General features: G+C 59.6%; 1 protein-coding gene across 3 annotated transcripts in view; it reads right to left on the bottom strand.

Annotated features, from left to right (window-relative positions):
* Window positions 1-942: 942 nt before the first annotated feature.
* MCF2L (MCF.2 cell line derived transforming sequence like) overlaps window positions 943-18,568 on the bottom strand; it is a 129,625-nt gene continuing 111,999 nt past the window's right edge. For all 3 annotated transcript variants that reach the window (XM_042980436.1, XM_042980446.1, XM_042980452.1), the window contains 19 exons: window positions 18,028-18,187; window positions 17,273-17,343; window positions 16,992-17,068; window positions 16,472-16,538; window positions 15,704-15,819; window positions 14,514-14,583; window positions 13,109-13,201; window positions 12,914-13,006; window positions 12,160-12,285; window positions 10,868-11,089; window positions 10,556-10,648; window positions 9,518-9,596; window positions 9,315-9,381; window positions 8,481-8,599; window positions 6,904-6,978; window positions 4,383-4,501; window positions 3,014-3,126; window positions 2,823-2,926; window positions 943-2,712 (listed from right to left, as the gene is read on the bottom strand). In XM_042980436.1, the coding sequence (XP_042836370.1) occupies window positions 2,627-2,712; window positions 2,823-2,926; window positions 3,014-3,126; window positions 4,383-4,501; window positions 6,904-6,978; window positions 8,481-8,599; window positions 9,315-9,381; window positions 9,518-9,596; window positions 10,556-10,648; window positions 10,868-11,089; window positions 12,160-12,285; window positions 12,914-13,006; window positions 13,109-13,201; window positions 14,514-14,583; window positions 15,704-15,819; window positions 16,472-16,538; window positions 16,992-17,068; window positions 17,273-17,343; window positions 18,028-18,187 (1,950 nt within the window). In that variant the 3' untranslated portion in view covers window positions 943-2,626. The remainder of the gene's footprint in view (window positions 2,713-2,822; window positions 2,927-3,013; window positions 3,127-4,382; window positions 4,502-6,903; window positions 6,979-8,480; window positions 8,600-9,314; window positions 9,382-9,517; window positions 9,597-10,555; window positions 10,649-10,867; window positions 11,090-12,159; window positions 12,286-12,913; window positions 13,007-13,108; window positions 13,202-14,513; window positions 14,584-15,703; window positions 15,820-16,471; window positions 16,539-16,991; window positions 17,069-17,272; window positions 17,344-18,027; window positions 18,188-18,568) is intronic.

Raw genomic sequence — 18,568 nt, 5'->3', positions numbered from 1 at the left:
CAGAGCAGCGCGAGGAGTGTCTGGCCGTGGACTCAGTGGGCGACTGGCCAGGAAGCGTGGGGAAGGGACGCTCCTCCTCCGACAACCCAAAGCTGAGGGGAAATGGGATTCCCATGGGTGAGCTGCCAAGCAGCCTGGATTTGGGACATGTGCTGGACTGAAGCCTTTGAGTCCCAGGGTCCTCTGGGGAGGTGGGGGACAGCACAGGCCAGTGGGGTCATGGCTGAGGCACCGCTTCCCCACTGACTCTTCCAAGTGGCTTTTTCTTCATGAAAGACCACCAAGCATGGTGCCAAGCAGTCCTACCCCAGACCCCGGGCCAGGAGGGGCGAGGAGAGGAGGACAGGGTGGCTGAGTGCAGAGGGCCAGCCTGCGTAGCCCCGTGTGAACAGCGGCCCCCTCCCCGACCCTCCGCTGATGGCCACGCCTTCCGCTTGGACTGGGGGACAGGCGCTCCAGTGGCCGACCCCAACAGTGTACCTGTCTCTGGGGCACAGCCCTCAGGTCTGTGGGAGGGCTCCTGGGAGGTCAGGGTTTGTTAGTCTCTGTTCTTGTCTTTTCTTCCAGCCCTTACGTGATCTTGTTTGATGGTGTCTTTCAGGAATTATGTGATGCATCCGATTTGATCCCCTCCTGGCAGGTCAGCTCCCGGCTGCTCTTCTGGATTCCTGCTTCTGCCCGTCACGCTTCCCTCCCCACCACATCCCTTCCGCCACCAGACCCCAATGTCCCAGCACTGGGAGTCTACATTTCTTTTGTTACCTTCACAGTGTTGACACAATACGCTTACTTTATTTCCATCATTTTCTGACAAAGGGAAGCATAGGGGACACAGTCTGGGTCCTGCTCGCCACCTGCCTCCCCTGTAACAGTGCTTGCAGTGCTGCGTGTAGCTGAGCGCGATAAGCAGAATTCTGGGCTTTTTACAGATGAAGGCAGACAGCAAGAGGGGCTGATATTTATTCAAACTCCATCCATACAATAAAGAACTCTGATTTTTTAAATTTCATTTACATCAGCAATAAAAAAAAAGACCCCAAACCAAACAAAAAGCAATGACTGAAACACGAGGTTTTAAAGTGCCTTTATGAGGAAGAGATTACAATGGTGGGGGGGTGTTGGGCGAGGCGGCTGGGGTGGTCTCTGCACAGTCAGCGCACTGAGTAAATCGGGGGGCATCGAGGAAAGCTGCTGAGTCTTGCATGGCTGTTTTCTCTAACACACCGCAGGGGCGGCCAGGGTGGGGGCTCGTGTGTGGCCGGGAGCAGGCTGCGGTGGGCGCGGGACTCAGGGAGGGCAGTAAAGTGACGGTTTCCAGCATCGCGGAGGCCGCGTGCGTCCCTAACATGGGACACCAATGCACACACATCCACGTAAGCACACGTAGAAAGAGATCCGCCCCCACCAGATACACAAAGTGTCTCCGGAGAACAGAGCTTGTTTCAGAAACACAAAAAGGTAAACCAGAAGAGTTTTCTTTCCAGTTCTGCCTCGATTTCAGTGATGAGCTCTGCAACCTTTACGTTTCTGAGTTCAGGGGGACTTGCCCGAGCCTGGGAGGCAGCAGCGGAGGCCGGCACAGGTGCCAGGGCTGGAGCTTTCACTGAGCCCTGTGTGGGCACCGGTTCAGGTGGTACCCCGCGGAAACTGCATCTTTATGTATTCTTTAAAAACGATAAAAAATCCTAATTCAGTGAAGCTAGTTAAAAAAATCAAGTTCCCCATTTTTGTAGAAAAGAAACTAAATATTTTAAATTATAGTTTAAATTTTCTTTTGAAAATTAACCCACACAGATAAAGGACTCTCCTTGGTTTCTACTACTCCTGTTTGTAGAAACATTGCTGGATTTTATCGAGGGATGCGTTTTCAACTGCCGGTGACCAGGCCGGCCTTGGAGAGGGCTTTGGTCCCAAGAGAGAGCCCTCAAATCTCCAGCAGTATAAACAACGCGCTGCAGTGTAAACCCCAGTAACAGAAAATAGTTTTGTATCAAATACAGTATTAAATTGTCATTTCATGTAAACACAGTGATTCTTGGTAAAGATTAGTGGCCAAAGTACCACAAAAAATGGCCATGGAATTAATCCCTGCTTTCTTGTAAAAATCAAAAAGTCCTCCACCAAGCTGCTGGGTCAGTAGGTTGGCCACTTCTCTGGGAAGCGGTCCCTCCCACAACGTGCTGATCCCTGCAGGAAGCACCAGCCCAGATGCGGCAGGAACCGAAGCCGAGTGGCCGGGACGGGCTCCCCACTGCGGCCCGGTGGAGGCGGACGACAGCCCCCTGGCACCTGCCACATGTTTGCTCCGCTGCCCCACAGCCCTCCATCCATCCTGGTTCTGCGGGGAAGCTCGGTGTGCCGCCATCTTCCCGTGGAGCTGACTTCTGCGCCTTCGTCATGGGGGTCCTGGCGTGAAGGCCGGAGGACAGAATCTTCCAGAACCTTTCCTCTGCATGCCCCTGTGTCTGCACCGCCAAGTCTCGTGGGCAGCGGGCGGCTCCTCTTCCGGGTCTTGCCAGGGTCCTCCTTTCCCAGTGTCTTAGAGCACCGTCCCTCACCAAACTAAGCAAGCCCAAGCAAAGGAACACTTAGAGGTCCGCAGGCTGCCATCCTGCGCGGCCCGGCGCTACCCCTGCAGGTCTGAGAGGGGGGCCCCGCAGCTCTCGCTGCAGCTGGACGAGGCGCTCAGCAGGGCGGAGCCTGCACTGGACTCTGCGGGAAAACCAGGCGAGAACGGCTGCGGCTTCGCGTCTGCACGCCAGAGCTCGAGGCCGCGGACCCCGCGGGCTCGAGTCGCAGCCAGCACGGCACGGGGGTCTTACCTGAGCTGCTCAGGCACTGAGCCGAGCCCGACGTGCCGAGGAGCGTGGAGAGGCTGCTGGCCGGCACCCAGCTCTCCTTGCTGGAGGTCAGGTTCCTGACATACCTGGAAGGGGCGGGGGCGGGTCAGGGGCTCCAGCCGCGGGCCTGCCCCAGGGTCTTGGGCCTGAGCCCACCACCGGCGACGTCTTACCAAAGGCCCTCGTCACCCTCCTGGACCACCTCCACCACGTCTCCGCTTCTCACGGCAAGCGCTTCAGGGCTTTCCTTCTCATCGCCCAGCACAACCGTGTACTTCCCTGGAACCTGGTGGCACAGGACACAGTGCATCAAATGGCACAGTCCGCCCTATCCACACACCTCCCCCCCCTGCCCCCCCAAGCGCAGAGTGAGGCCGTAGCAGGAGCAGGCAAGGTCCCAGATGGGCTTCCAGCATCCAACAGGAGACAGACAATGAGTATTTCGTCAGGGCCCTGCTGTTTGTCAGGCTTCTCATGTGACTGTCACCTTAAGTTGGGAAGAGCTCCTAATCGTAAGCGGATGCCAGAGGTCTCTCACCGTGACCATGTTAAAAATCCTAACTAACGTGCAAAGTGCCCTTGGCCCACTCTTGGTGGTCTGGCTGCCCCCTCTGCTGCAGCCGGCCTCAAACACTACAAACATAGCCCTCTGCCCCAGGGCCTTTGCACATGCTGCTCCTTCTTCCTGGAGCGCCCTCCTGTCCCCGGGCCTCCCATCTGAAACGGCAGTCATCCTCGCCTAGTATGCTCCGTATTCACTACCTTTTATTCTGCTTCCCTGTGAGAGTGGAGAGTCTTGTCTATTTTGTTCTCTGCTTTGTCTTTTGTACCTCCACAGTGCCTGGTACCCAGTCCGTGCTCCATGTTTGACATGTACACATGGACAAAGCTCTGAAGCTAGGACCAGGGCAGCATGGAGTGCCCCAAGCATCTGTTAGTGTCACCCGACTCTAATGATTTAATATGTGAATAGCTTCTCCTTGCCGCTGTGTTAAAGGACCTTGTTTCAAATGCAAATCTGGGGTGGCTCAGTGCGTTGAGCGTCTGGCTTCAGCTCAGGTCATGGTCTAATGGTTTGTGAGTTCGAGCCCTGCGTGGGGCTTTGTGCTGAGAGCTCAGAGCCTGGAGCCTGCTTCGGATTCCATGTCTCTCTCTCTCTCTCTGATCCTCCCCCGCTTATTCTAGCTCTCTCTCTCTCTCAAAAATAAACATTAAAAAAAGTTAAAAAAAAAAAAAAGAATGCAAATCCACACTTAAAGCAGTTCAGTTCTCTAGAAAGTAAGAGCTGAAGGCATCGCTTTACAGTGGCTCCTCAGAACAGTCTACTTATTTGCAGGGCAAGTCAGGTGTGTGCACCATTCCCTCTGAAACAGGCTGGTCTGACGATGGAGGCAGGCGGGCGCACAACCCCAGGGGGCCCTGGCACCTAACATGTGCCCGCAGCAGCCAAGAGTGTGGGGCACTGGTAAGGTCATGCTCTGAAGCTCTCCCGCCCAGGGGCCAGCGGGGCCAGGCTGAACGCCCAGTGGGACCCAAGGTTACCAGCTTCCTGGGGCCCACTCTGCCCTCCTCCTCCGCATCCGAGGAATTGATCAGCTCCTCAGCACTCGACCAGCCGTCGTCCTCAGGGGCCTCTGAGGGGTGAGACGTTTTGCTCCAACCTGAGAGAGAGCGGGCCACAGTGAGGACCACCCTCACTGTGTGAAGGGAGTCTGTGCAGTTCCCACCACCCGCACGTGCCCCCTTCCCAGGAGCCAGCCAAGACCTTCCGGCGGGACGCAGCGCAGACTGGGGCACGCTGCTGACACGGGTGCTTCAGCCATGCACAGTCCAGGGGGCCGGGGCCCATGCACCTGCTTCCATTGCCAGCCGGGGGGACACAGCGAACCCCAGCCCCTCAGGGAGGTGGTCCCGCAGGCCCTGCCGCTTTGCCCCTGCATGTGGCCCCAGGGGAGCACAGAGATCCTGAGTAACCACTAGCCTGGGACGTCGCCATCCCGCTGTGTTGGAGCAAATGCCACCAAAGGGAAGGAGTTTGCAGTTAGCACTTGGAGGGTGAACACCCGGCCGACCGCCTGGGGGGCCGCCCCTCACACAAGGGCTGAGGCTCGCCGCACGTGCCCTGTGCCGGCCCGTCCTGGCCCTTAGCCCACGAGGTAGGGGCGCTGTGACGCAGGCCAGCAGACGCCGCACACAGAAGCTAACAGTGCCGCTGAGCCCCCTCGGCCACGTGGTGAGGCTGGGATTCCAGGCCAGGCCGCCTGCCTGTGTGAGCTCCAGACGCGGAGCTCGGCTGGGCCAGCAAACGCGGGGAGAGATCTTTCTGGGGACTTTACAAAATGCGTGCACAGCCCTTCATCAGCGTTTCCACTGCCTTGTAGGCCCAAAGAGTAGCACCTGTATTTCCCATTTGGGGGAAATTTGGGGGAGAATGCAAGTAAGTTGTGGGGAGATAGGAGATGTCGGATTCCGGGTTCTGAACAAACACAGTGATGCTGGCACTAGGTGACAGTCTGGAGCATCAGGCCATGTGTCCCATGGCTGTGCAGCAAGAAGCAAGCGGGTCTGGAAAGAGAAGGCTGCTTGCTGGGTGCGGGCGGGGCACACCAGTTCCAGATTACACGTGGGGTGGCAGGAGGCGTGCCCTCCCTGAGGACGACAGGCTGAGGCATGTGAGGGAGTCACAGCAGGTGCGTGCAAAGGGCTCGCTCGCCTCTGTGGGGACAAGCAGCCTCTCTGGAAGCCTTTCTACCAGGCTCACCCGGGTCAAGACTGTGTGATGGGGGGGTGGACAGGAAAGTACCGAGGCCCAAGAGGGAAGCTAAGTGTCACCAACCCACTTGATCTGCGCACGTGCAGGTGAGTGTGTAGGACATCAGGCCCAGGTGACGGTGAGTGGGGTCCCCTCCCTCCTCTGCAAAATAGTTCCTGACAGCGGCATTGAGTAAAACATTGGGAAGATGACTCTTTTCAGGGGGCAAGCTGCTAAGTATGTGCAAGAATGCCCAGGAGACCTGTGCGTGCTGTCACCTGCCTCCCCAGGAGACCCGTGTGCGCTGTCACCTGCTTTGGGGTGGGGGGCACGTGGGATGGGCAATAGGGAGCAGTGGGAGGGTGTGAAAAGGGGCTAGCAGTTGGGCCCCAGGCGCTGCACTCAGGTCATGTCCACTGTGACCTCACGAGGCTGCCTCATCTTCCTGTCACGGGAGGAGACACAACTTGGCTGAAAGGCGGTAGGAACCATGGGCGGGTGGCCGTGGGTGAGGCTGAAGCCCCCCAGCTTCCTGCCCAAGGGAACTCAGCCAGGGCAGTGCTCAGGTGTCTCCAGGTATGAGGTAGGAAATGAGGCTGTCAGGGCAGTAATGACCCCTGTCCCAGGCCCCGGGGCACTGTGCATCCCTGTGAAGGCTGAGAGGGTGGGCCAAGGCCCCTGGCCTCCGAGCTCTCACCCCGGGGATGCTGGAGAGCCGCAGCCTGTGCCCCTGGGAAACTTCACAGTTGCTGGAAAACTCAAGGTGGTTCACAAAGTGAAATCCTTCCTGAGAACCTCAGCCCCTCAGCCTGGGCCAGGGGATCTTCAGGTTTTGGGGGCTGCACTTTACCCTCGTGATATGAGGGGGCAAGAAATGGCCTGAGTTCCAACATGGAGCTTGGCCCCCTCAGTCTGTACTATTGGTCATCTCCCTGCAAGATGGTCAGTTGACAAGATCCTGTCGGCTTCTCCCACCAAGAAGCAGGGGATGGGCGGGCGCCCTGGACGGGGGAGGCCTGTGGCCACACAGCCACCAAGAAACAGCCCAATCCGAATGCCGGCCAGGCGTCGGCAGCCCCTAAGGGGGTCGGTTCTGGGCAGACCCGGCAGGAGTCCAGCTGAGAAGGGTGATGTCATCACAGATCTGTCGCCAGAGCGTCATGCTTTTGAAGAAAACAAGGAATTTGCGTCTGGCTGGTAGAGACCTATTGTGATCTGCATCCTGGGGGCGAGCCCCGGCCAGGCAGAGAGCGTCCCCAGCCGCATGGGGACGCAGACGGCAGGCTACGTCACAAGGCTGAGCCACTCTACCTCGTAAACCAAAAGGCGTTGGATCGCTCTTTACTTCATGTCGCTTAGCTTTTTTGCCAGGACTGGTAGGAGAAGCTGCGGAAGAAGGAAGAGGCAAAAACAGACAGGAGAGTGAGGGGCTGCAAGCAGGGCGTGGGGGGCGTGCGGAGCAGTGTTCACAAGGGACAGAACGCCACCGCCAGCAGGCTGGTTCCCACTGCTGCCAAGTGGCTTCCTGTGCACAAGACTAAGCTGGCCACAGGGCCCCGCGGGTGACGGGAGTGGCCCCGGGAACGGGGAGGGGGGGGAGAGGAGACCCAGCTCGGGCCGACGGTGGCAATCGTACTCTCACTTCAGCAGGCTACAGGTGGTCACGGGTTCTCAACTCTGCATAAAAGTGTGTAGTGTATGCACTTTCCATGCTTGGCAAAGTACACGGCACCAGAGCGCTTCTCTCCTTTTTTAAAAAAAGTTTGATTGTGGCGCCTGGGTGGCTCAGTTGGCCAAGCGTCCGACTTCGGCTCAGGTCATGATCTCACGGTTCGTGAGTTTGAGCCCTGCGTCGGGCTCTGTGATGACAGCTCAGATCCTGGAGCCTGCTTTGGATTCTGTGTCTCCCTCTCTCCCTGCCCCTCCCCACTGGCACTCTGTCTCTGTCTCCCTCTCTCTCTCTTAATAAATAAATGTGAAAAAAATATTTTAAAAATAAAAAGTTTGAGGCCAACTTAAAAGTATTTTGTAAGTTGAAACAAACAAACAAAAAACCCTCTAATTTTCTGGATGAGTGAAAAGAATCCTCGACTCGTAAACACTGGCTTTTAGCATCGGGCGGGTGGTCCTGTAACGACCCGGCCGGAGCTCCAGGCTCCGTGGGCTCATCTGTGTCCTTCCCCCCACACGCTTCACCACCGAGGAGCCTTGCAAGGCAGACAAGCTTTCCGAGGTTCCCACCCAGCGGATTCCTTATGTGGCCTGTGTGCTAGTGAGCGCCCCAGGGCCCGCCAACGTCAGTCCCGGGCAGGACAGAGCAGGATGGGGTGGGGGTTCAGGAGGAGGTGCACCAAAAAAGCAAAAGACGAGTGCAGTTTGCGAGCAAGGTTTGCCAGAGAAGCCTGCCTCCTCCTTTGCAAACAAAAGGCCCCCAGTGAGAGGCCCCTGGCCATGTGTGGGACAGACACGCCAGTGCCAGGGAAGAGAGCGGGTCAGTGGGCAAAGCTTCTGAATGGCTGCACGTGGTGACGATGGCGGCAGCCGCCCCTGTTGGGCCGTCCACACGAATGATCACCACACGAACAAGAAGCGTGCCACCGGGGTGAGCGGCACGTCCGGGGCGTGGGTCTGAGGCAGGCGCCTTTTACCTTTCTGACCTGTGAGGGCAGCAAGGCCCGGCAGAGCAAAGCGCGTTTTGGAAAGTGCGGAGCTCTCTGAGGTAGAGCTCGGGGCTGTGTCATCTCCGAAGGAAGACAGAGGGACGGAGTGGGGGTGCTCGGGGACACACGCCAGCCCACACGGGCTCTCCTCTGAGAGGTGTGCACGCCCTGGACGCGCCTGCTCACTCGGGGACAGCCGTGACGGGGCTGCGCCGCAGAGACACCCACCTCTGCCCTTCTCGGGGGGCTTCGGCAACGGTGTGGAGCTCACGTATCCTTCCAGGCTTAGGGGGTCGGTTTTTCTTTCCTCCAGCTTTTTGATGTTTCTTGTGTTCCCTTTCGAGGGACTAATGAAAAAAGGAGGAGGACGTGGCCTGGTTAGTTTTCCAGCCTCCCTGAGGATCCGAGGCAGAGTCCCTGGGCCCCATCCTGCCCTCCACGCACTTCCGGGTTAACCGGGCAGAACTGAATGAGAACAAATCCACCTGCTTCCTGTTACGTAGGAGATGGTTGCTGACTTTTTGACTTGCAGGGATGGGGGGGGGGTGGCCTTTTTCTTTTCAAACTATTGTTCTATGCATTATTTACTTAGCCCCCATCCTGTCCCACGAGTGACCAGATGTGCTTATATAAGAAACAGAAAAATAAAGCTGCGAATGAATACGGTAACAAAGTAAGGCTAAGGGCAGAAAAGGTCCTGTGAAGCCAGCCTCAGGGCTGGCACCCGAAACGTGCGTGTCTATCAACTGTGAGCCGCGGGCGTGGCTCTGCGCCTCGGCACCTGACAGGCCCTGTCTGAAGCGCGACCGTCATGGAAACCTGGCAGCTAACAGTCACCTGTGCCAGCAGCACCCAGGGGTGGGGCCGGAGACACCGTCCCCGAAGCTGGCCCGCAGGGATGGACCCCCGAGCACGTAATGCCAGAGGACAAGCTGTCCCGGAGGCTTGGAGCAAATTCCCAGTGAGGAGGTTCAGGGAAGGGGCCGTGTGTACCCAGTGGCGCATGCAGAGGCAGGCTCTGGGACAGGCTCCCATGGTCCCGAGCGGAGGTGGCTCCCTCACCTGGTGCTGGGCGGCGTGGGCAGAGGAAGGCTCTGGGACTGTTCCAGCGCTCGGTGCTGGCTGGCTTCTGCGGGAAGGAACACACAGACCCTGTGCTGCACGACCGCACCTCCAACAACAGCCAACAATCTGGGAGTTGCTTTGGACATGTGTGGGAATGCGCCCGGAGCAGAGCGGAACCGCTGGCGGCCCAGACCTCTTACCTCTGCAAGCCTGCAGCTGGCTGGTCAGCACCTTGCGGATCTCACTCACCCAGGCTGCTTTAATCTCCGCCGTCGGTGCCTGTGCCCCAGGGGGAAAGCCAGGAGGTAAGGGTGCATGTTGCCTGAAGATGCCGCTTTGCTTTTACCTGGTAGCTTCTGAGGATGACCGTGGGGACTGATAACAAGAGCTCTGCCCAGAAGGAAGGAGAAATGGTCCCTTTGCCTTGGGACCGCCTCATGGGCATGACAGGAAGGGTCTGTGGGCCACACAGGCGGCGGGCTGTGACCGCCTGGCCACCAGCTTTGCGCCCTCGCTGGTGCCTGACTTGGTGGAAACCCTGGGGCACAGACCACCCTTTGAGAGCACCTTCCTCTGGGAAGTGGCCCAGGGTGTTGTGTTAGGTGACATGTCTGACAGGAGTCCGAGACCCTGAAGTAGACTCTAACTCTCAGGGCCAGAGAGGGGAGCAGGCCGCCGTCTCGCCTCGGTGCAGTGTGTGAGGCCTGTGGGAGTGACGGGCGGGCAGCTGGACTCTGGAGAAGCAGGCCGGCCACTGTTCTGGCAGCTTCTGGGGCTGGTGCCTGAGCCCATGCCGAGCAGACCCATGTCATCGCCGTGGGCCTGGCGGTGCTGGTGTGTGTGGTGACAGCGCTCCGTGGCCACCACGTCCCGCCAGCATGCCTGGGTGTGAAGGGCGCCCCTTCACAGGGCGCTGGGCTCACCAGACTCAGGGGGCACTCATGGCCTCCCACCTCCGGCCCTCACCAGTGAGGCAGCCCGGTCACGTGTATAAGCATGGCCCAGGTGTGCCGTCCAGGCACATGCAAGCCCGTGCTCCCGGCCACGCCCTCGGAGCACCCTAACATTGGTTTCCTGTACTTCCTCCTGGGCCCAGTTCAGGGTAGCGACAGCCCAGGGCAATGCCCCTAAATGGCTTCTGGGTGATAAAGTCACACGGAAGAGTCTACACACACCAGCTCTTGCCACAGGCCTTTCTGACACGTGCCCAGCACCCGGCCCGGGGACACCAGCCCTACCTGTATGATGTACACCTCCTCCCGGGCGTTGTACCAGATCTCGAACTTTCTCACATCGCCCTTCACATTCTCGGTTATGCCTACTGCCGCCATCTGACAGCACCAAGCAGGGAGACGGGCTCATGAGTGTGCAGGATGAGAGCCGGCCCCCCATCCCTGAAAGGTGTTGGTGGGTTCCCAAAGCAACGGAAGCGGTTTTGGGGTGGGGGCTGAGGACGCCCGGGGTCCCAGACTCCCACACCCAGAGATAAGAGTGGCCCGTGCCTGAAGTGGGCATCGTGGCCGAGGCTGCGGGGACTGAGGCTCACTCACGTTCAGGGACTGCTTGTAGCTGTAGGAAGGGGCCTTCTCGTAGCCCTCCCCGTTTTCCTCCCTCTTCTTGCAGAAGAGCACGGCCTTCTCGTGCAGGAAGAGGTGCCGCTGCATGGGCTTGAATCTGGCCAGGTCCTTCACCTTTGTGTGGCCCTTCTTGTGGTCTGTCCACACGCTGAAGGAGCCTTGCATCAGCAGCCTCCCCAGGTCACTCAGGTTCCCCTAAGCCCAGGACAAAGTGGGGCCTTACGTGTACGTCGTCAAACGGAAGCAGGCCGCCTGGGCGGGGGTGGGGGTGGGGGGTGGGCTGTGTCCCATAGACCACTGTTATGTAACGCTTGGGGAAAAGCAGAACTGGGGAGACAGGAGCCGGGGGTGGTCAGGGGCCAGGGAGGGTGAACAGGCAGAGCACAGGGGCTTTCCAGCAGGGAGACGGGCCTCACACCCTGTCTAAACCCACAGGATGCACACGCTGGACTCTGGGTGGTGAGGACGTGCCAGCAGAGGACCATCCGCTAGGACAAAGGTCCCATCTGCTGGGTGTGGGAGGATGTGTGTGTGGGTGTGGGGCATGCAGGTGCAGGGATGTGTGGGTGCGGGTGCAGGGGTGCGTGGGTGTAGGGGTGTGTGCGTGCGGGTGCAAGGGGGTGTGGGTGTGGGTGTGGGTGCATGAGGGTGCGGGTGCAGGGGGGTGTGGGTGCGGGTGCAGGGAAGTGCTGGTGCAGGGGTGTGTGGGTGCAGGGGCGTGTGGGTGTGGGTGCAGGGGGGTGCAGGTGTGGGTGCAGGGGCGTGCGGGTGCGAGTGCAGGGACGTGTGGGTGCACAAGCATGTGGGTATAGGGGCATGTGGGTGCGGGTGTGGGGGGGTGTGGGTGTGGGTGCATGGGCATGTGGGTGCAGGGGGGTGCAGGGGGGTGCGGGTGCAGGGGAGTGTGGGTGCAGGTGCAGGGGGGTATGGGTATGGGTGCAGAGGCATGTGGGTGTAGGTGCAGGGGTGTGTGGGTGCAGGGGCATGTGGGTGTGGGTGCAGGGGGATGTGGGTGCAGGTGCAGGGGCGTGTGGGTGCGGGTGTGGGAGGTGTGGGTGCACGAGGGTGTTGGTGCAGGGGGGTGTGGGTGCGGGTGCAGGGACGTGTGGGTGCGGGAGGTGTGAAGGCTCCCATGTCCCTGTGCGCCAGGGCACGCCCCAGCGTATGCAGGTGATACACCCGCACACGGATGTCCCCAGGCACAGCTCTGTGAGGACGGTGGGTGGACCGTCACCAGGCTCCTCAGCGGACGGGGAGGCCCTTACGTCATAGCCGGTGATGGCGATCAGGTGCATGGAGTCGTTCACGGCCTTGAGGATGCCCAGGATGGAGCTCAGTGCCTCCTGCAGGTCCTCAGCCCCCTCGCAGCTCTTGCTGTATTTGAGCATCTCCTGGGGGACGAGGCCGTGTTCACACACCCGCGGGGCACTGGACGCTCTGCTCCGCTCTGCATGCCCATGCTTGGACCCTCAGGACATGCAGCGCGGCTCCCTGCACAGCTGGCACCGCGGACAAGGCCGCTCGTGGTGGGTCTGCCTGGGGCGCGGGCCTCAGACCAGCTCAGGAAGCCACCCCCAGGCCTGCCGCCCCGTGCCTCACTCCCACAGTCCTGCCTGACGCTGCACACAGGGATGCCTCCCGAGCCAGGCGGCCAGGCCCGGATGGGGCGAGGCCCCTTGTGCAGCTCCCGCCTTCCCACTCCTAGACCTGGGTACTCTTTTGTCTCCAACCTGGCACCCCCAAACATGGGACGGCTGAAGGCATGCCCTTCACGTCCACCGGGTTGCGCACCGGGGCCGGCCTTGCAGGGAGGACTGTGTGTGAGCGCACGGCCCAGGGCGAGTGGCGAGTGTGCTCCATGAGTCTGCCCATCTGGTCACCTCTGTGCTCCCCGCCCCCCCCAATGATGGCCGGCGGACAGTGAGCCCTCCACACAGGTCTGTGAAGAGACGGGGCCCTGGCAGGGGTGCGGGGCTGGGAGGGCGCGGCAGGGGCGGCAGGCAGCTGCGGGCACGTCACCTTGAGCAGCAGCTGGTACTTGGTGATTCTCTGCACTGGCTTCAGCAGGTAGGAGTCGAGACTCAGCTTGTGGTCCAGCTTCCTCTGGCATTCCTGCAAGTCCCAGAAACCTCTTTACAGGGTCCTCTTGTTCCCTGTGTGACAGTCAGCTAATGAGGAGACAGCACTCTTCACTAGGAGGGTCCCCAGACACACCTGGAAAAACGGGCAGTCGGAGCACTGTCTCCACAGGCTCTCAGAGCGAGGCTTGTTCTGGCAATACTTCTCGTAGATCTGGAACTCTTCCATCTGAGCCGGGGACAGAGTGCACGTCACAGAGTGCCTCGGGGTGCGATTTGACAGCCCCGCACCGCGTGCACCTCCCCCACCACAGACACTGCGTCCTTCATTGTGGGGCAGCTGTGAAACGGCTCCCCCGGGGACCGCTGCTCAGGGCTGCGCTAGTCCTGAGACGCCTTTCACACAGGTTAGCACCACGCGGCTGGCTCTGTGCCGTGAGGATAACAGACTTAAAGTGTGCGCAAACTTTCCAGGGAAAGAACACGCAGGGCTTGTGCGCAGACCTGCGTGTGCACCAGGACCGTCTGCGGGTTTGTTACGACAGAGCCGCACTTCAGGTTCTGCTTCAGCAGCTGCAGCCGGGACCTGAGAACCTGCATTCCCCGTAAGATCCCGGGATGCTGGTGCTGTCGGCCAGGGGGCCTCCTTTGAGAACCACTGACCTGCAGTGTGAAGGAACCCTCCACCCCAATTCTCAAACAGCACCCAGAAGCGTCCCCAGTGAGCAGGCAGGGTAGGACAAATGTGGCCCCTTCTCCTTCCTTCTGCCCGATGGCCCTATTTCATGGTGATGCGTCTCAGCCTCCATCTCATTTTGTGAAAATGGCTTCACTTTCGCTACATTTTCCACACTGCTCAGCGAGCAGTGTGTGAAGCTGGCCTGAGAAGATGCCCTGTCATCTCCCACTGCTTCTCCCTGCCTGGAAGAGGGGCCGTCTGCAGTTTCAAAGGGAGAAAGATAAGGGGACCCGTCCCACACCTGCTAGTATGGGGGTGGGCGGAGAGGGGTGACCAGGGGAAGACCAGACATGACACTAATACCACCTTAAGACAAGTTCAGCTCTAACGTGTGCAGGCAAGACAGACACTTTATAAATCTGCCATTTCGAAATGCTGATGTTTTATACTTTTTCCCTTTCTTGAACTTTTTGGACTTGAGAAAAAATATACTTTTGGCCCTTCCAGAAAGTATCACATCCTCTTAGGCAAACCAGGAACAGAGTGAAACTTTGTCATTTCAGTTGGTTAGAAGGACACTGTGATAGGGTTTAAACTCATTATTGGGGAGCCTGGGTGGCTCAGTCGGTTAAGTGTCCGACTTCAGCTCAGGTCATGACACATGGTTTGTGAGTTCAAGCCCCGCGTTGGGCTCTGTGCTGACAACTCAGAGCCTGGAGCCTGCTTCTGATTCTGTGTCTCCCTCCCTCTCTGCCCCTCTCCGCCCCCCATACTCTTTCTCAAAACAAAACAAAAACACATTAAAGTCATTATTATTTTAACAACTAAGGCACCATCAAGCACATGTTGAAACAGCACATACCCGTTCCAGAAAACACCTTCCAACCAGCTCTGGGCAGTCAGTGTAGTTTTCCAGCTCCCTCAGGAATATTCTAGACAAAGAAAGTTTGCATTAGGTCATGCGATGAGCAACCCAAAGGAGACACTTCCTATAACAAATCAACAGATACTATTTTCCTGATGACTTTTATTTCTAAGTCTGGATAGTCTGCAGCCCACACGGGTCACTCCTGGGTCCTGGCTGAAGCAAACTCTCAGGTTTAAGCACTCTGGCCCCTTTGTGGGTCCCTTCATGTTTCTGACATTGGTGTTCACACAGAGCTTGGGACAGCTCCTTTTCAACAGACAGAAAGGCGTGAGGCCCAGCTGTGAAAGCCCTGCCCACACCCAGGTAGCTCTGCCCCAGGGACACTCCCAGATGCCCAGCCGGAGCCTGCGGTGAATCTGCTGGGAGGGAGAGCTCCCTGGGGTCAGTTCACGACACTAGCACCGTGGCTTAGAGCCACTAGGGACACAGGGCGGAGGCTGGGGTGAGCCAAGGACACTGAGGGACCAGGCCACCTGACGTATGCCTCCGTTGTGGAAAGGGGTGGGGTCCAGAGGGCCCGGCTGCAGACCGGTGCCTCCTCTGTGAACCAGTGGGTGAGAGACACTAGCGACCGAGGGGCGAAAGCACGTGGTCAGACACAAGAAGCCCAGAGGAGGGCAGGGCCCGTGCCGTCTGTGTGACTGCCCCCTCCCCATGCACCCTGCATCCACCTCCTCACATCCTGCCCCACAAGCTCCCACAAACTGCAGTGAGGAGCCCGGGATGAACAGCCACAGAAGGACCACTGTTCTCCCCCGGAGCCACGGCAGCCACAGACAGCGCTCACGAGGGGAGAAGGGCAGGATGGGGATGTCTGCCGTTGCCTCCTTTTCAAGAACATGCTTGGGAACGAAATGCACCTGGCTGGGCAGTGTGGCCTCGGGGTTGCCCCAAAGGACCCAACGCTCATGCCAAGCAGACCGGCCCCTGCTGGCCGGCGGGAGTGGGCCAGCAGCTCCTGCGTCCTCCAAGCACCGGGCATCTGACATCTCCGGGCTGGCAGGTGGGCCGCGGGAACCAGCCTGGGGGCGCCGTGCACCCGAGCCCACTGGTTCCTGCTCACCGCAGGGGCCTGCTCTAGAGGCAGACCCTGCCCAGCAAGGGTGGGCAGGGGAGGGCCTGACCTGTTGTGAAAGTGGTAAATCTCTTCCATGTTTCCAAACAAAACGTCCTTCTTGTTTTGGAGGCCGGGTGAGACGAGGTGCGCCATCAGCGGGTTGTCCAGCTCGGCGGCATAGCCCTGCGTGGAGGGGAGGGGTCGGAACGCGGCCTCCATCGCGTGCTTGGAGAGAGGCCCGCGGGGAGAGGATGCCTCTCAGGTTTTAGAAAGTGAATCCATCCATATTTATTCACCGGCCGTTTCTAGGACGACCACGAGGCAGCAAGTGCCAACCAACGTGCGTGAGCTACAAAGAGCACCATCTGTTTTGGGTGGGGGGGATCTGTCCTTCTGCTTTTTAACTTCGAGGATTCACGTAACTTGTATGAAGGAGAGAAATCTTGGGGGTACTCCTTGATGACTCATTTCAATGTCTACACCCCTGTAACCACCACCCAGACCCAAATCCAGAACATTCCAGTGCCCAGAAGCCCCCTGCCCTGCTGGCAACAGTTCCCCGGGGCCTCCACTCTGCCTCCACCCAGACCCAGACGGTTCAGCTCTTCCTGCAATGGAGTCACACGCAGCCTCCCGCTCCCGCCACACTCCTGGGGTCAGCCACGTGCTGCTGGAGCGGGTCCCTGAGCCACGTACCTCAATCTCCTTGTCCCTGCTCCCGCCGGTGGGGCCGTGCGAGTAAAGCCGCCACCATCCTCTCACCCTTGCTGCATGGGGCGGGCGGGCCTACGGGCCCCGGGGCTCCCTGGCCATCCCCCCACCCCTGTAGACTCACCTCCAGGACACAGAGCAGCTCTTCCACGTACACCCGTTCCGTGTCCAAGAGCTCATTCATCACATGCCTGTGAGTGGGGCACAGACAGCGGAGAAAGCATTAGAGCAGGAAGGGCACAGAGAGAAGATGCTCGGAGCAGGGATGGTGGGAGAAGAGAGAGGGCGCCAGCACATGGATGCAGCCCACTGAGGAGCCGTGGCTACGCGCCTGTCTCTGTGGAATCAGTCTTGTCACCTATGGCTTGAGAAAGGGGGACACGAGCCATTTCAAGTCACCAGAGTCCTGCCTGAGGGTCCAGGGACAACAGGCTTTTCTAGGAGAAACCGGATCAGTCCTGGTCCCAGAAGTGGACCGTACATCTGTCCACAGCGTGGCGCACGTGTGTCCACGCCAGGACGCCAGCTTTGGGGTAGAAGCTGACTATCCACCAGCTCTGGCTTGTTTGCACTCTGATTCTCTGTGGCCAAAGGCGGAGATCTGACAGGGTCGCACCTGCCGTGTCTGGACCAGAGCCGCTCACCTCCGCAAGATGGCCAGGCTCTCCTCCTCGTCGCCTGTGGAGCTGCCGCGGCCCTGCCGGCTCTCAGTCACTTCACTCTGGGGAAAGACGAGCACGCAGCGCATTGAGCATTCAGATGCCAGAAGGTGCAGCCTGGCGTCCTGACTTCAAGGAGCCCCACCTCATTCCCCGTCTGGGGAGGAATCTGAGGTCCCACGGGACAGGCAGGGCAGGGGGAGCCCGGTGGTGCTGGACCGCGATGGCGGGCAGCTGTTGTGGGGCAGCATGGACTGTGGCCTCACCTTGGCCCTCCTGTAGGGCCCTCTCCGGAGCATGCTGCCCTCAGGACTGTTCTCAGAGCCTCTCCGGCTGCCTGGTTTGGAAAGAAGTGGGGAAGGAAGACGTGGCTTCATACCTTACTGCCTGGAGAGGAAGGACTGGACCTGGGAGCACCTGGGGTTACTTTGAACTTTCAGAGAGAAAAGAAGCAAGTCCCCTGGAGAAGGGTGAGGAAAGCAGAGAAACATGGAGAAAGAGGAGAGCAGGTGGGAGACAGGTGAGCAAGAAGATGGCCGGCCGCACAGGCTAGCATGGAGTCCGTGAGCACGAGGGACCCGGACACCACCGGGCCAGGGGCCAGGGTCCCCTCTGATGGGTGCCACATGCTGCAGCAGGTGGCGGGAGGGGGCCGGCTCTCCACAGTCTCACCAACTTGCGGCCCACTTGCCAAAGCCCCGAAGAGGACGGCGGGCAGGTGCCGCTGCAGGAGGGGCTCCAAGGAGCCCATGAGGGGCTGTTGCCTCGGGGGCTTTGGGCTGTGGTCAGAGATGCTGAAGGAGAACCATTTTGGCAACAGTACTGAGGACAGATGGGCTGGGGCAGAGACCGAAATGCTAACCAGGGAAAAGTCCCTGGACAGCCAGTGAATGTCCTAGTCCACGGGCCACCCCCTCTCTGCCCCAACCACTCGGCACACACTGGCCCTGTGCCGATAAAAGTTCATTTACAAACTGGGCGAGGGCCCGCCGTGGACGGGAGGGGTGGTGGCTGTGCACACCTGGGGAGGGGCAGGGTGACTTTGTGAGTGCCTCTGGCCGGGGGGCCACCGGCTGCACGGGCCGCGTCTGCTTGGCTGCCAGCTTCTTCAGGCTGGCCTGTCTCCGGTGGAACATCTCCTCCGTGCCCTCCTGCTTCTGGTAGACCTTCTGCACATGCTCCTGAAGGGACACGTGTGTGGGCTCGTGAGCCAGCGATGCCAGCAAAGTGAGAGGCCTGGCCTCCTTAGAGGCTGGGCTGTAGTGTCACAGCCAGCCGCCAGGGCGCAACCCTGCACTCCCCCCACCCCCACCCCCGCCACAGGAGGGAGGGGTGGGACCCCGTGGAATGCAGGACCTGGAGCTTTGAGGAGAGTCAGCTGGAAGGGAGGGAGGGACACGTGGCCCCCACACGTTCCCTGCGGGAAGGGTGTGACCCTGTGGGCGCCCTGGGGGTGTGGGCAGCTGGCTGGGCGGCAGTGGGGGCTGGGGTCGGCGCGATGTACAGGGGGGCACGCAGGAGGTGGGGTGCTGGGGAAACCAGGTGGGGGCGCCCCCAGTGGT

Source organism: Panthera tigris, chromosome A1 (assembly GCF_018350195.1).
Source record: "Panthera tigris isolate Pti1 chromosome A1, P.tigris_Pti1_mat1.1, whole genome shotgun sequence".
In the NCBI taxonomy this organism is placed as follows: domain Eukaryota; kingdom Metazoa; phylum Chordata; class Mammalia; order Carnivora; family Felidae; genus Panthera; species Panthera tigris.
Note: the sequence above shows the minus strand (reverse complement) of the source record. Positions and strands in the feature narration are given on the sequence as shown.